The sequence below is a fragment of the Moschus berezovskii genome, chromosome 17 (genome assembly GCF_049115385.1).
Source record: "Moschus berezovskii isolate FMDL1 chromosome 17, NW_MosBer_1.0, whole genome shotgun sequence".
NCBI classification, from domain to species: Eukaryota; Metazoa; Chordata; class Mammalia; order Artiodactyla; family Moschidae; genus Moschus; species Moschus berezovskii.
The window spans coordinates 61,944,656-61,961,947 of NC_142476.1; the positions used below are offsets into that span (position 1 = coordinate 61,944,656).

General features: G+C 35.5%; 1 protein-coding gene across 4 annotated transcripts in view; it reads right to left on the reverse strand.

Moving 5' to 3' along the window:
* Positions 1-17,292, reverse strand: part of AHCTF1 (AT-hook containing transcription factor 1) — an 86,506-nt gene that overhangs the window by 38,260 nt on the left and 30,954 nt on the right. For all 4 annotated transcript variants that reach the window (XM_055419745.2, XM_055419747.2, XM_088845510.1 and 1 more), the window contains 11 exons: positions 16,379-16,495; positions 14,985-15,069; positions 13,154-13,304; positions 11,451-11,583; positions 11,169-11,350; positions 10,686-10,747; positions 9,727-9,855; positions 3,280-3,370; positions 2,144-2,233; positions 839-979; positions 75-179 (listed from right to left, as the gene is read on the reverse strand). In XM_055419745.2, coding sequence (XP_055275720.2) covers positions 75-179; positions 839-979; positions 2,144-2,233; positions 3,280-3,370; positions 9,727-9,855; positions 10,686-10,747; positions 11,169-11,350; positions 11,451-11,583; positions 13,154-13,304; positions 14,985-15,069; positions 16,379-16,495 — 1,286 coding nt within the window. The remainder of the gene's footprint in view (positions 1-74; positions 180-838; positions 980-2,143; positions 2,234-3,279; positions 3,371-9,726; positions 9,856-10,685; positions 10,748-11,168; positions 11,351-11,450; positions 11,584-13,153; positions 13,305-14,984; positions 15,070-16,378; positions 16,496-17,292) is intronic.

Consider the following 17,292-nt stretch of genomic DNA (forward strand, 5'->3'; position numbering starts at 1 on the left):
CACAATGGAACAACAAAATTATAAAGATTTAAGAATGTTTCCATTAATATTTACAGATTAAGGAAATATTTTACCTAAGCCCTCTGGTAAAAGCCCAGAATGAGAGAACCAAAGAACCACTTGTGCATATTGACAGATGAGCTGGGTAACCACATACTTATTGCTTAAATCCGTAAGACCTGTAAAGAGTTGAAATCAGTAGTTTAGTTTTCAATTTATCAACCACAAATGAAAAATCAAGGCACTCTATAGTTTTCAGAAACAGTTACTTGGTGATTTTAAACAATATGAATGTATTTTTAAACAAATTTAGCTTGAACAAATAATCTCCAAAATGCTAAACTAACTCACTGACTAAAACAGACATTTTAAGTAAACTGCTTCCATATTAGCTACACTCCCATTTAGCTAATTTCAATAATCAGATTTATACATTAAAACAAACTAGTACAGTATCATTAATACAGGCTGTTCAAACCAGGCCTTTATATGAAACTGGCTATTTTGTTTCAATGGAAAACCAGAGGAGAAAAATGATGAAGACCAACTCTATGCATAAAGATTGAAATAAAATTTAAAAATCTTAAGTTCTACCACTAATACACTGCCTTAAAAATCCTTAAATCCCCAATTTCCCAACCTTATTTAATCATGAACTCATGGTTCATCTAATGACATTCGTAGCTTTTCATTTGGGGAAAAAAAAAAAAATCTAGCATTTGAGAAATAATGGCCTCTTTGCCCAATAATCCATCAAATGCATAGGAAATGTATTCTGTCCCAAAGTCAAGAAGCAGAAGTCAATGAAACATTCATTTACATAAGACAAGGAGCACACCTCTCTCAGTGATGTCGTGGGCCTCAGCTGCAAAACAGCTTAAGACTGTACTAAGATTGCTAAGAAGTAAATGGCACTGCTGGAGAGACTGTATAGTTTGTGGATCGATGAAACGACATGAACCATCAAATAACGGTGTACCTTTCAAGAAAAAAAGACAAGATTAGTTTCAACACACTAAATCTTGACTTAATTAAAATAATAAATGCAAAATATCTCAAATTCCTTTAATCACAGAATTATTCTAAACATTATGAGATTTAAAAAGACAAGCTTCAAATGACAAATATCCTCAAGGAATACAGAAAGGACAGCTATAAATTCTATTTTTAAAAAATGCAGAATGAGGTAAGCACACACAAAAGTGATATAAATTCAACTTCAGATTCACTAGAAATCAGTACTATGTTGCTGTGTAATTATTATTTTATAAGAACTCTTTCTCCCACCTCTAGTCTTTGGAAAAGTGAGACACTGAAATTAAGATTCAGAGACTTAATACAATATAACCGCATGCTTGCTATAATGTATTGTAGACTTGGCTGTCCTCTCATTTCAAGTTTAAGGTTGAGTTGACAAATGCATTTTTGGACACAACTTAGACTAAACAACAACAAAAACACTATACAGAACCCTCTATCCTCCTATCAAATCTTGTAGGTTTAAAAAATCCTCTGCTAATAACAACTTTTATAAAAGTCCAATTTGTTCACTCATCATGTCGTAACAGTAATAACAAAAGCACATATACTTCTAAATAAACTTAAAATTTACTTCTCATGCACAGGGCAATCATATATTACCTTTAATATTATTTTTGCACTAGTTGGACATAATGGGTTTTTAATATTCACAGCATATTTTAAAACTCAAAGTGTACAACAGACTAATAAATAACTTGATATGACTAATGACATGTTAGTAGAAGACAAGAGGTGATTTGAGTTTTTGCCCTACTATTCAGCTTCTTCATACTCCTTAAGTATTTTAAATAGAAAATGAATAAAGCTCAGAGGTTAACTGGCATATTCTCTTTACTCCATCATCAGCATATCTTATAAATTAAATGCCTGAGATTAAAAGATATAATTCTGAAACTTGTTACTGTGAACATGCCTAACATGTTGCCAATTTAAACAATCTGCTGCAAAATCTTGATCAAAAATATAATTTTTCACTCTAATATAAAACAAAATAGCTTCTTTCTGGGACTTCTTCAAAGAGTTTGCAACGTCAAAATAACTAAAAATTTATTGTTATGTACTCAAAACATAAACCAAGATTAGTTTTTTATATAATACTTACATAGTCTGTCAAATTCCTCTTTTGTGAGAACCACTTTATTCCATGTCCATTCAAGAACAAAGCGTAAATTAGCAGCAGAATTTGGTTGTTCTTATTTGTAAATATGGAAGGGAAAAATGAAGAATGGTTACTAATTACAAAAAAAAAAATAGAAACTTTTCAGTGAAGAAACCTGACAAAAACCACCCTAACCAAGTAAGCGATATTAACATCAATATTGATGGAGACAAACTGGCTGCATCTGTGTTCAGGGTATCACACTAGGGAGCATGTCAGTTTACATGATGGTGTTATGAAAAATGTAAAATCCAAATCTAATCATGAGGAAATATCAACAAACACAACCTGAGAGGCAGGCTACAAAATTCTTTAAAAATGTCAATTTCTTCAAAGACAAATGTTTAAGAATTACACAATATGATGAGCGAGTAGAGCAACATGAAAACTAAATATAAAATACATTCTAGACAGGATTCTGAATTCCCTCTCCCTAAAAATGTTACAAAGGACATTATTGGGGCAATTAGTGATATTCCAATAGAATCTATAGATTAGATAACAGCATGTATCAATATTAATTTTCCTGATTTTTTTAACTCCAACGTGTTTTGTTAAGTGAATATCCTTGTTCTTAGAAGGAAACATATTGAAATACTTTGAGTAAAGAAGCATGATGCCTTCAACTTATCAAATGGTCAGAATAAAAACAATGCGTGTGTGTGAAATGTTTGTTTGTAAACAGTAATACAATTTGAATCCCCAGAGAATTTTTCTGAGTGAAAAAGAGTCAACCCTAAAAGGTTACATACTGTCGGATTCCATTTATGAACACTTTTGAAATGACAAAATTATAGAAATAGACAATAAATGAATGGGTGCTGGGCATTAGGAATGGGGTGGGGGCTAGCGGTAGTAAGCATTATCAAAGAGTAAGAAAAGAAGTCCTGTATGTGATATAATACTAGAGACGAGCCACATCTTATCATTCATGGGGAATAAGGGTACACTGTAAATGTCTTACAATTGCATGTGAACCACAATTATCTCAAAATAAAGTTAACTTAACCCCCCCAACAGTAAATTGACAATTTTAAAACTACAAAGCATTTTTTAATTGTTAAAAATCATAATCTTACCTTCTGTTATCCATCTTTTGATACACCCTGTCAAAAGTCCCAGAGAACTTGTCTGGATTGCTGCTGACAATATAGCTTCTAACTGTTCTTCCTAAACCATGTTTTAAAAAAAGAAAAGAAAGGATATGTGATCCGAGATAGAGGTATCAAGTTCTAGCTCACAACACAAAATTTTAAAGGATTAAAAATCATTACGATTCCCCAGGATGGCTATACACAAAAAAACAACAAACACTGGTGATAGTGTAGAAAATCTTCACACACTGCTAGTGGGAATGTTAAAATGAGACAGCCACTTTGGAAAACAGTCTGGTAGTTTCTCAAAATCTTAAAGTTATCATATAACCCAGTGGTTTCACACATAGATATACATCCAAGAGAAATGGAAAACAAACATCCACACAAAATCTGTATATGAAGCATTATTTCTAACAGCCCAAAATGAAAACGGCCAAAATGCCCTGAAACTGAAGAATGGATAAATACAATGTAGTATATCATACAGTGGAACATTACACAGCCATAAAATGGTGTGAAGTTTTGATATGTGCTCCAACGTGGATACATCTTGAAAATATTGTTCTAAGTCAAAGAAGTCAGTCACAAAAGACCATATATTATTTGATTCTATTTATATAAAATGTCAATGGCAACCCATTCCAGTATTCTAGCCTAGAGAATCCCATGGACAGAGGAGCCTGGCAGGCTACAGTCCATGAGGTTGCAAAGAGTTGGACACAACTGAAGCGACTAACACACACACACACACACAATATGTCTAGAGCAAATAAAGCTACCGAGTAGATTAGTGGTCACCAAAGACTGGAAGAAAGGAAGAAAAGGAATTGACTGGTTATGGGGTTTGGAGGGAGGTGATAAAAATATTCTGAAATTGAATGTGGTGATAGTTGCACAACTCTATACTAAAAACCACTGAACTGAATTATAGGAAATAAATCTCAACAAAGTTGGTTTTCTTAATACTTTATTTACACTTTATTTAAGAATCTATGAATTTCATTCATTAAAACAAAGATTGCTTTTTAAAGGAATCACAGGAATAAACAGATGAGTTAAACAGGAATAGAGAGAGCTATAATATGATAAAGATGCTCCAAAACTACAGCACGAGTCTAAGTGGAGACTCAACACAACAATTTACATTAAAATCAAGGACAAAACAAGGATGTCTGGTGGTACCATTATTTTTCTATAATTTGTAGAGGTTTCACCAAATGGCATAAGAAAATAAAGTAATAAACTGGGGGGAGGGGTGAAGAAAGCCTATATTTGCTGATGATTGCATGCCTTGAAAATCTAAGAGATTCTAATATAGCCAAGTATTAACAGCATCAAATGAATATACAAAAACCAACTCTATTTCTGAACGAATATGGGGAAAATGGAATACTCATAAAAAATACTATAAAACATTTAGGATAAAAATAGAAACTCACTAGAAAATAACCAATAACTCTCAGGACAGATGTAAAAATAAACTTTAAATAAATGGAAAGATACAAATGTCAACTCTCCCCCAAATTAACATGTGAATATAATAAAATTCTCAGAAGTATTTCAACAGGAATACTGGATAAAACCATCTTATAATTAATAAAAAGAGTAAGTGCCTATGAATTTCCAAAAATTACAGATTAAAAAACCAGGCTGCATTTCCAAATATCAAAGCAATATATTAAAATGATATAGAAATAGATAACTAGATTTACGAGACAAGATAAAAGCCTGGAAATAGAACCCAGTTGATATGGACATATAATATCAGATAAAGGCAATATTTCAGTAGCATGAGAAAAAGGTATTTTGGGTCCTGTTTCACAAATGATATAACACAGCTAGACTAATCATCTGGGGAAAAAAATAACTGAACCTTTATTTTATTTGACACACAGAAAATGAGTTAGAGCCTTAAAAAACATTTAGGTGTTAAATGTTAAATTTTAAGCCAGAGTCAGAGCTATAAAATACATTTGACTATAAAAACATTATTTTGAATGTGGTAAGAGATATCATGAAACAGTGAAGAGCAAACAAAAGGGGTACTATCTGTAAGATTTATGACAGGATAAATATCTACATATTTTATGAAGTTTCCATAAACAACCCAATTAGAGGAAAAGTAAAGCCTATCCATATGTAATTAACAGAAAAAACCCAGATAACAAATATATGTATATCAATTCAGTTCAGTTCAGTCGCTCAGTCGTGTCCGACTCTCCGCTATCATTTATTTATTGTATATGGCAGGATAAAGAGATACAGGAAAGTATACATATCAAAAAGTCCATATACCATACATACAACTAACAACTAATTACCAAGTGGACACTGATGAAACTGGTTCAAGTCTAGATTAAGAATATTTCCCAGAAGCCCTGTCTCCTCCTACCTAATCAAAAGAAATTTCCATTCACTCCTCCCATCCTCCATGGTAACCACTCTAACATTTTGAAGGAATCTCTTCCTTGCTTTTTTTGCTTCATCTCTACATATCCATTACTAACCAATTCAGCTCAATTTGGTCTATTTTAGGAATGAAGTTTTTAAAAAGATACATGAAAAAAGTCAACAAAATGCCAATATTTGCATGCCTCCACATACTTTAGTCTATTTTCTAAATTGAAATTATTCCTGTTTTATCTATGTAAGTGGAAAGAAACCAAGGGCTGGATTCAGTTCAGTTCAGTTCAGTTCAGTCGCTCAGTCGTGTCCGACTCTCCGCAACCCCATGAATCACAGCACGCCAGGCCTCCCTGTCCATCACCAACCCCCGGAGTACACTCAAATTCATGTCCACAGAGTCGGTGATGCCATCCAGCCATCTCATTCTCCGTCGTCCCCTTCTCCTCCCGCCCCCAACCTTTCCCAGCATCACAGTCTTTTCCAGTGAGTCAACTCGTCGCATGAGGTGGCCAAAGTATTGCAGTTTCAGCTTTAGCATCAGTCCCTCCAATGAACATCCAGGGTTGATCTCCTTTAGAATGGACTGGTTGGATCTCCTTGCAGTATAAGGGACTCTCAAGAGTCTTCTCCAACACCACAGTTCAAAAGCATCGATTCTTCGGCGATCAGCCTTCTTCACAGTCCAAATCTCACATCCATACATGACCACGGGAAAAACCATTGCCTTGACTAGACGGACCTTGGTTGGCAAAGTAATGTCTCTGCTTTTTAATATACTATCAAGGTTGGTCATAACTTTCCTTCCAAGGAGCAAGCGTCTTTTAATCCAGATTCAAAATAATCACAAAAAGATATTAAATGCTATTTGACTAACATGGCTGAATGGTTGAATTACAGCTAATTTTTTCTTATTTTAAAAAAACGTATTTATTTATATTTGGCTACAGGGTTCTTCATTGCTCCATGGGTTTTTCCTCTAACTGCCATGAGCAGGGGCTACTCTCCAGTTGCAGTACTTGGGCTTCTCGCTGCAGTGGCTTCTCCTGTTGCAGAGCGTGGGCTCTAGGGTGCACAGACCCCAGTAGTTGTGGCATGTGGGCTCCGCAGTTGCAGCTCCTGGGCTCTAGAGCACAGGCTTCAGTAGTTGTGGAGCACAGGTTTAGCTGCTCCATGGCATGTGGGATCTTCCTGGACCAGGGATCAAACACATGTCTCCTGCATTGGCAGGTGGATTCTTATCCACTGCACCACCAGAGTAACCTCTCACTTTAGTTTTCTTTTTAAAACTAGATATAACTGCTTTTAACTAAGTTTCATAATATAGAATAGGGGGAATCAGTATTAATTCTCTAAAATAAAAAAAATTAAATGGAGCACTTAAAGTGCTCCTTAAGGATGATGAACACTAATTTGCAGCCTGTGGCAGGGGAAGATAATTTCCTGACCAAAGGGTCCTATGAGCAAGGGCCACCAAGACAAAATTTACCTAAGGTTTTTTAATGAACCCAATTCAGAGCTCTGCTCACGCAGAAGACAGTTTATAATCAGTTACTGACTCACTTAACATATGAAAAGAAAAGAATCATCAAACATTTAAGTATAACTACCAGATCAAAAGGCTTCCCTGGCAGCTCAGATGGTAAACAATCTGCCTGCAATGCAAGAGATGCACGTTCAGACCCTGGGTTAGGAAGGTCCCCTGGAGTAGGAAATGGCAACCCACTCCAGTACCACTGCCTGGAGAATCCCATGGACAGAGGAGCCTGGCGGGCTATAGTCCATAGGGTTGCAAAGAATCAGGTATGACTGAGCAACGAAATAATAACAACCAGATCAAGAAGACTAAAATAATAAAAAATAACTCCAGAGAAAACAGGCATAATACAGGGAACTAAATAAAACATACAGCTAGAAGATATTTCATCCATAAAATAGAACAGACTACCAAAAAAGAATGATCAAAGAGTAAGAGCGTGTAGAAATTTTAAATTGGGGCTAAATTTCTTAAATCTAAAAAAAAAAAGAAAATTAGATGAAAAAATCTCCCAGAAAGCAAAATCAGAGGCAGAGACACAGTTGAAAACAAAGATAAGCTAACATAAGACTAAGTTTATAAGACTAATATTTAGTCAATATTTGTCTAAAGGGGTTCTACAAAGAACAAAAACAAACTGAAATATTGATATCCAGTCAGTTCCTCATCAACTGCAGATAGGAAACATTTGAGGGTGGGGGAGATTACAGAAAGTTCCCAAAAAACAGAACTTGAATTTGACGTGTGCCGGCAACTATTGACATGCATGTATGTTGTATTAAGTACTTTAATCCAGAGATGATTTAAAGTACATAGGTGGGTGTGCACAGGTTATATGCAAATACCATGCCTTATTATATAAGTTAATTGAGCATCCTTCAATTTTGTTATCTATGGGCGTCCAGGAACCAATCCTTCCCTCATGGGTACCGAGGGTTGACTGAACATGACTACATGGTCAATATTTGCTCAGTACAATAGTACAAAAGGGAAGAGGGGAGAAAGGGAAAAAAATATCCTGATAATAGATTGACTATTTCTCTTATTTTCATGACATTAGGTATTAAATTCCAACTGCAGGTGTTAAACCATCAGCAGCAACATTCACAATTCATCTGATATTTAAAAGGCTCCTTCCCTAACAATTTATTACACTACATATTTGCAATTATTTAAATAACTTAATTCAAACATTATTTGAGGGGAAAGAGTTATTACAACATTTTCTCTTTCTCCAAGGAAAAATGACCTGAGGTTTGTTTACTTTCAGTAAATACCAAGTTAAAATGTTGAATTATAAATTGTCACTAGACAACTAGATTGTTTAAAAAATGTCTCCTGACTGGTAAAATGTATTGTGACTCTAAAAACTGTGTGGATTTTACAATATTTTTATTTATGTATCCAACTGGCTTCCATGACTAAGTCTGACTTCCGTAACTGTCTTGTGTTTTGCAGAAACCTGGAATCTTCACTAAAAGGCCATCATATGAGCAGTTTTATTTAGCAGTGGTTCTCAAACCATCAGAAATCACATCAAGGGCTTATTAAAACAACTATGACTTCTATTCATGACATGCCTGATGCATCCATGATGTTTCCTAGCCCATAGTTCAGTTCAGTCTCGCTCAGTTGTGTCCAACTCTTTGTGACCCCATGGACTCACAGCACGCCAGGTCTCCCTGTCCATCACCACCTCAAACTCATGCCCATCAAGTTGGTGATGCCATCCAACCATCTCATCCTCTGTCGTCCCCTTCTCCTCCCACCTTCAATCTTTCCCAGCATCAGGATCTTTTCTAATGAGTCAGTTCTTCCCATCAGATGGCCAGCATCAGTTCTTCTAATGAATATTCAGAACTGATTTCCTTTAGGATGGACTGGTTGGATCTCCTTGCAGTTCAAGGGACTCTCGAGAGTCTTTTCCAACACCACAGTTCAAAAGCATCATTTCTTCAGCGCTCAGCTTTCTTTATAGTCCAACTCTCACAAACATACATGACTACTGGAAAAACCATAGCTTCAACTAAATGGACCTTTTCAGTAAAATAAGGTCTTTGCTTTTTAATATGCTATCTATGCTGGTCATAGCTTTTCTTCCAAGGAGCAAGAGTTTTTTAAATTCATGGCTGCAGTCACCATCTGCAGTGATTTTGCAGCCCAAGGAAATAAAGGCTCTCACTGTTTTCATTGTTTCCCCATCTATTTGCCATGAAGTGATGGGACCAGATGCCATGATCTTAGTTTTTTGAATGTTGAGCTTTAAGTCAGCGTTTTTTTCACTAGCCTATAGACCTGGTGTCAAGTTATACCTATGGGATACTGCAGGTATGAATTTTAAGCCAAATTCAAGAACCACAGCTACTGACATGCAAAGCTGGCATTATACTACTCAACTTACTTTTAAGAACCTATCTAATAGATTTTTGCTGTAATAGAAAGCTAATGACATGATCCAAAAGAAACAACAAGAGTTAAAAATCTCTCACCTGACTTAAACTGGAAGGTTGAATATCAACAAGTCTTGGTGAGAGAAGGCCAGCCACAAGACATCGATTATATCCATCAGGAATGACTTCATTGAGAGATGGTCCTGATTTCTTTAAAAAAGTCAAAGTCTATAACAGATTGATTAATATCAGTCCATAATCAAGTCAAATAATCAAATTTAAAAATAATAAACCCATTACTCTACTCTACACTTAACAATATGAAGAAAACTAAAAGGCACTGAATGAAAATTGCGGGGGACTACATTTTTCTACTTCTTGCAAGGAAAAGAGCTTTTGGTTCTTGAGGTAACCAGTGTTTGTCAGTCACAACTACTACTACTGATAATGGTATTTTAAATTGCTTATATATAAGGTAACCCTGTTATCTTCTGTAAAGAAGACAGACTTGGTAACAGATCTTAACAAACTTAATACACACAAAAGAAAAAGTTTGCAGTTTCTTCTTCTTGGTCTGATGTGAAAGAGATCTGATATGAAGTATAAATATGACATTCATCCATATCTAGCTGATTATCACTTTAAGGATATGCCACTTCATGTTTTCCTGGAAAAGTATTTTCAACATAGAGTCTTAATCCACTCTGAGCCGGTCACTGTGCCACCGTACTAGGTACCTTTTTTGCATTACTTCATTTACCCATAAGCTTTTTAAGAAGGAAGAAAATTAAGAAGATGGACTAAAGTAAGGTACTGACTTACTTTTGCTTGGGGTTCAGGACCTAACATCCATATAAAAATGCTATGAACACCCTAATACCTCTTCCTAGAAGGTTGCTGTCAGTAACTGATGCTGCTAGCTGCTATCTCATATACCTAACAGAAGCAATCTTTTAAGATGAAAGAGTAGTTTATATAAATAACACTAGAGTTTAAATCCATGATCTGACTTCAGCTCAAGAAGAAACACTCTGTCCAAATTGTTATTTCTTACTCACCTCCTTCTGAAAGCCAGTACAAGTTATATGAACAACTCCTGAGTTTAACAAACAAGTGGCATCTAAAAAAAATAAGAAAAAAAGATTTAAAAAATCCACTTACATGTTATATTTGGGATGGTATTAGTACAACAAAATTTATCCTAAGAACAGATTACTAGGCAAGGCATGGTATTACTACATACAATAAATTTTAAAATAATTTGTACATGTATTTCTATCCTAACAAGACACCAAACCTTATCACAAGTTCACTTAATATGCAATAGTTAACGTTTTACAGCAAATTAAATTATTGATAATTTTTCTATAAAACATATAATCATTAAATTTCTTGTGTACATATATCAAGTTAACATCGTAACTTATCCATAATGTTAACTAATAATAATGAGAAATGAATAATAATAACTACACACAGCACAAATATACATACTCTTACATGTTATTTTTCTCAGAAAGTAATGTTAAATAAATACGTACCAAAATTGTAAGTACTTGGGTTAAAAAACTGCTCAGGAGGTGGATATGAGGGAGGAACTCCTCGACTTAAACTTCTCTCATGCACTAATATATCCAAGATGTGATGTGGAGAAGTCCTACTTACAACAGCATCCAGTGACCACAATGCAAAATAAGAGCAATTATGCAGATATTCTCCTGATCTAAAAGAAATTTTACACAATTATTAAGTCAATAAACTCCTACACATAAAAATTCCTATAAATATACACACATATATACACTGAGACAGAGAAATCATACCTTAACGAATCGGGCATTTGTGCGTGGTACCAACGATTTATGTCGAAAAGCCCCAAATATACAGAAGGCTTTCCCTGTCCATATATGTTCACCTGCCAGGTAAAGACTGAAACGCTGGTGTCAGGAGACAGAGCTAAGAGAAAATTTTTAAAAACAAAATAAATAATCTCAAAATAAATATAACAAATATAACTAGGAATATTTTCCCATAAATTAAGAGGCTTAACTCATATCTGATTTGTTAAAATACATTTCTATCATTCATTCTGTAACAAGAGGTTCATTCACTTCTATCTTGACTGTTTTTCTATTTCAAGATCTTATTAAAATGTATTCATCAGAAAAACAGTAACTTTGGCTTGTCTTCAGTTAACAGTTTGGCAACTTCAAGATGCTGTAAGGAGAAAGTAGAAAATGATTTGAATGAAAGTTCTCCCACAAATAAATCATTGCTAGTATCAAAGACTATGTGTGTGTGTGTGCACACACATGTGTGCAAGCTCAGTAATGTCTGACTCTTGCAACCACGTGGACTGTAGCCTGCCAGGCTCCTCTGTCCATGGGATTTCCCAGGCAAGAATACTGGAGTGAGTTGCCATTTTCTCCTTCAGGGGATCGTCCCGACCCAAGAATTGAACCCACATCTCTTGCTTTGGCAGGAGGATTCTTTACCTCTAGTCACCCAAGAAGCCCAGAGAATATCAATACTTAAAATGGATGCCTTTGGGCTTTGGGGCTTAATTCTGTAGAAGAATTCTAGCTGAGAAGGATTGATCCAGCTATATGCTAAGGCAGTGGTGGTAGGGGAGAGAGACAGGTACCCAAATAGTACATGGAATGGAAAGATAAGAACAAAGACGAGAGACCAATAGAAGGAAAAAGGAAAGTACAAATCTAAGACATAACTAATAGGAAATATAAAAAAGTTATGAACGGGGAGTAAGAGACAGAGTTCCATAAATTCTGTTTTGACATGTTTAGTTGGATATGAAAAATGTGGACCAGGACAGAGGAAATCTCTGGGATGAATAAGCTGTACATGAGAATAAATCCCAATATGAACAAGCTAAACCAGGGCCTCACTAAGCATTCCCAGAACTGAATAAACCTATCATGTTGTCCCATTCAATTCTTAACAACCACCCTTTGCAGAAGGTATAAATGTATTATTCCACTCACAGATAAGGAAACAAAGGCTTAGTCACAAATATTTGTGAAAGGTTACAACTAGTGACAGCTGGGATTTGAATCCATGTTGGATTCTAAAATCTATGCCATTTTCATTCTGTCACGATATTTACCAGGAAGAAGGGATGACACTAGAGGAAACAAAAAATTCAAGACAACAAAGCATGTTTGCTGTAGATGTCTCAAAAAACACAGAAGTAAACATTATTCCGAGACTACTCATACTACTCACAACTAGAGACCTTTCTGTGTGTCTGTTTTGAGAGCCGGATCAAAATAAAGAGGTTGCTCATTTCCTCAATCTATTTAATTTTTGAGTTCTACACAACATAATCTGGAGAACAAGAAATACCCCGGATCTCACACAGTCCTAAATAAATCCCACAATTAGTATTCCAACTTCTTAATTGCCAGAAGTACAAACTCTCAAACCAATACCTGTCATATATCTTAAATCAAGACAAACCTTAAATCAAGCATTCGCATGATATATAATAAAAGTGCTTTAAACCAACCTTCATTCATGCTTTCCTCCCTGTCACCATGAGATCGAAATTTCTCTATACTCTGGCATCCCAAAAGTTTGGTATTACCAGTCTGTCCCCTCAAAGGAAACATGCCACCTGTGAGGTCCAGTGTGTATCTTTCTTCACAGTACTCCAACCCCTGAAATATAAATGTATACCAATCTATGTCTTAAAAGGATTCTAAGAAAAAGTTATTCTAAAATTAAATGTTCAAGAATTTCCACACAATATAAAGAAAACAAAAAAGTTAAAAGACTGAAGAGAACAAATTATTGAAGAAAGCTCTAAAATTTACACATGGGATGAAACACAAATAAAAAGGCTAATTTTGTTTCTCAAAAATAATTATCAATAAATCTTCTAAAGCTGTTATCAAACACAGGAACCTTCATGCATTACTGGTTGAGGTATATATTGGACCTAAGCAATGAAATTACAAATACATATTCTCTAAACCAGCAAACTTACTTCTATGTTTTCACTGAAGTTCGTGCTCTAGTTCTTAAATTTTTATTCACTGATCCCTGTAAGAATCTGACAAAAGCTATGAAATTTTCTCTAGAAGAATGCAGTTTTCCCTTGTTCTCCATGAAGAACTGGTTCCAGAACCTTCTTCTAATATCAAAATCTGTGGATGCTCAAGTCTCTTACATAAAATGGTGTAATACTTGCATATAACCTATGCACATCCTCCTATGTACTTTGAATCATTTCTAGATCACTTATTAATATCTAATACAATGTGAATGCCATATAAATACTTGCTGTGGCACAGCAAATTCAAGTTTTGTGTTCTGGAACCTTCTGGAATTCCTCCCCCCCATATTTCCGATCCAAGATTCCACACATGTGGAACTGGAGAGTTGGGAGGACAGGGGTTCAGGGATGACATGGACACTGTGATCATAAAAATACCACACAAAATTGAAAGGCTTCATGAATTCCCTAAAACCCAATCACACACCCTCAAATATGAGGTTAGAAAGCCTGTTCTAGAGAAAGTATTGTGACAGCTAACCAAATATAGTTATTTGGTTATTAGCAGCACTTCACTACTTCCTCAAGAATTCAGATAGAAAAACAGTCACTTAAAATGCTAGATGCATTTATCCTCTCTGACAACTATAAGTGACCAGACTATAAAGTCTACCCCATGGCTTGTTAGTTGCTCAGTCGTGCCCGACTCTTTGTGACCCCATGGACTACAGCCCACCAGGCTCCTCTGTCCATGAGATTTTTCCAGGCAAAGATGTTGGAGTGGGTTGCCATTTCCTTCTCCAGGGGATCTTCCCAACCCAGGGATCGAACCCGGGTCTTCTGCACTGCAGGCAGATTCTTTACCGACTGAGCTACAAGGGAAGGCTTACTGCTTGTTATATTACAGCAACAAAGTGGGGCTATTTTTCCTGGCTACCAACTAGGCCGTAAGCTTGCTGCTGCTGCTGCTGCTAAGTTGCTTCAGTCGTGTCTGACTCTGTGTGACCCCCTGGTCTGCAGCCCATCAGGCTCCTCCGTCCACGAGATTTTCCAGGCAAGAGTACTGGAGTAGGGTGCCACTGCACTCTCTGAGGCCATAAGCTTTAGTCTTATCTAATCTCCTCATTCTAGAGAAAAATTATACCTGAAGATTTTAAGATTGCCACCGTGGTAAAATACCAGTGTCCTGATCCCTAAATCTAATACTTTTTACATTATATTATGAATACACTATTGACTTGAATAGAAGAAAAGATTATAGTATCACAATAGCTTAAAACAAAGACCTAAAATAGGCAAACAATAAACAAAACTGATACTATCAACCCGTATCACCATTTACCTCATATAAGATTTGTCCTGATGCCAAACACTTTCTGTCACCAAAGGCCAGCTGAAGCAGATGTAAACTCAAAACATCTCCTTCACTGAAAGAAACAGAAATTAGCTGAGGAGAAATACTAAATACCATAATAATGCATTAAGCACCTCTTATTGCTCAAATTAATTTGCGTACAATATTGAGTGCACGTGACAAAACTGAGGTTACCATAAATAATTTAGTTTTACTTGGTTCTTTCAAAATGTAGTCCTTTGAAATAATAGCTGATTTAATTTTTATTGATTCTAATTAACTTAAGCTTATGTTGCTTGCATATTTTACGTGATATCTTACATGACTGAGACTATAACGCTACTCAAAATTCATTCTTTCTCCCTTTCTTCAATAGGTGTGCTTTAGTTAGACAGTACTGGAAGAAAAAATAAATGGGATACAAAAATGGTTGAGATAAATGTCCTTTCTTATTCACCACATGGAGTCTTCACAAGGCACATTACTCAAGCTGCTGCAAGCCCACATCACACTTGGATGGAAATATGGACCTAATGAGGACTATTCCAGTAGCTGTCTCTATATTTTTATTTCGATTTTCCTCCAGGATTGACAGAAGTGACAAATCAATTAATTCTTCCTTCACTGATGTACTAAAGCTTAACACAAAACCTCAAAGTGAGGAAATCTAACACAAAAACCTAAGTTGACCACAATTCAGGTATCTAGAATTTAAAGTAGAACAGCCTTGGGAAGAGAACGTATTGGGAACACCAAAGAAAGCAGTAAACATCAATGAAAAATAACAGAAAATCAATACTTACACTGTTCCAGCACTGGAAATGAATGAGCTTAACCAGGTGGAAATTAAACTGAAAGGAAAGATTTCTCAAAAGCTACACTGAGATAAAATTAAAGCTTATGAAAGAGAAGGAAAAATTAACCAAATTGACCTTAGGAATATACTACAAAAGGCAAGTATAATAGAACTAGAGAACAAAGTAGGGATACATAAAAATGAGAGGCATATACAATAAAGAGAAAAAAAGAATGAGATTATAAAAGAGGAAAAATATTCTTCTGAGAGAACACAGAAGGCCATAAAAACTGTCTGAGGAATGAGAAGTTGCCTACTAATGTGTTATCAGCTTACTCTCTGAAATATATATTACATCCAAACAAGTCAAGCAAGCACAATTTCTTCTTACTGATATCTCAGACTTACTCAAACATATAGGAACAATTATTTACCTTTTAAAGTCATTTCAACAGCCACTTACTAATTCACTGAATTATGTGACTCTCATTAAAAAGAGGCAATATACCACAAAGCTTTGCAAAAGAAATTAACTGCCATGCCATTCTTGACAAATATTATTAAAAACCACATATATCACATTTACCTATCTTGTGTAGACTGAACAGCCCAGAGGTAACAGCAATTACGAGGATCATTTTCAGGTTCCTGAAAAGTGACAGCATATACAGGAACTCTTCCACCTTCCAACTGTGTGTAGTATCTATAACAGGCACAAAAATCAGTACACTTCATACTTCTAAGTTACAATTTCATAAAAAAGGAAGAAGAACAACTACTGCTCTTACAATCATCTTATCTTCAAAAACACACAGGGTACAAGACATCAAGAAAATGAGCATGGCACCCCATTTCCCACGTAGAACTGGGAAGGGTCAGAATCACTAAAGCATGAACTATTCCTTCCAGTCATATAAATGTATGCCACTACATACTGTTCCTCAATAACAGGTACTCTAGAAAGGGATGAAACACTCTACTTCAGCTGCTTCAGTTGGGTCAGTTTCCAATTACTAAAACAGAACGAGTTAGAATCTGAAGACTTCTCACAAATCCCTTGAAAAAGCATAATTAGTAAAGAGAAGATAGTGTTCAAGAAAATCCTCTAGAAGCCAGGTTCCCCAGGCATTCCTTTGTGAGCAACTCAAAGACAAGAGCTGATAAAAGGGTACAAACAAAGACAGTGAAGATGGAATTCCCATAGGGAGCTACTAGGCAACAGCACTGTCACTTCATCACTAGCACTGTGCAGAAAAATTGAGTGTGAGGAAGTGCAAGGACAGTCAATGTCCTTTAGGGGCTACTAACACCTCAGTATCATCAAAGAACCAAAGGTTAAAAAGGAATAGGCCTGGAATATATATATTGTTATTTTCCATCTCTCTCTTTCTCCGTCACCTCAAACTTGGCAAACATTTATAATCAATCAAACACTGCCAAGTAGGCACCAATCTGTTGGTGAGACAAACTGAGCAGAAAGTTTGGAAAGGTGACTATTTT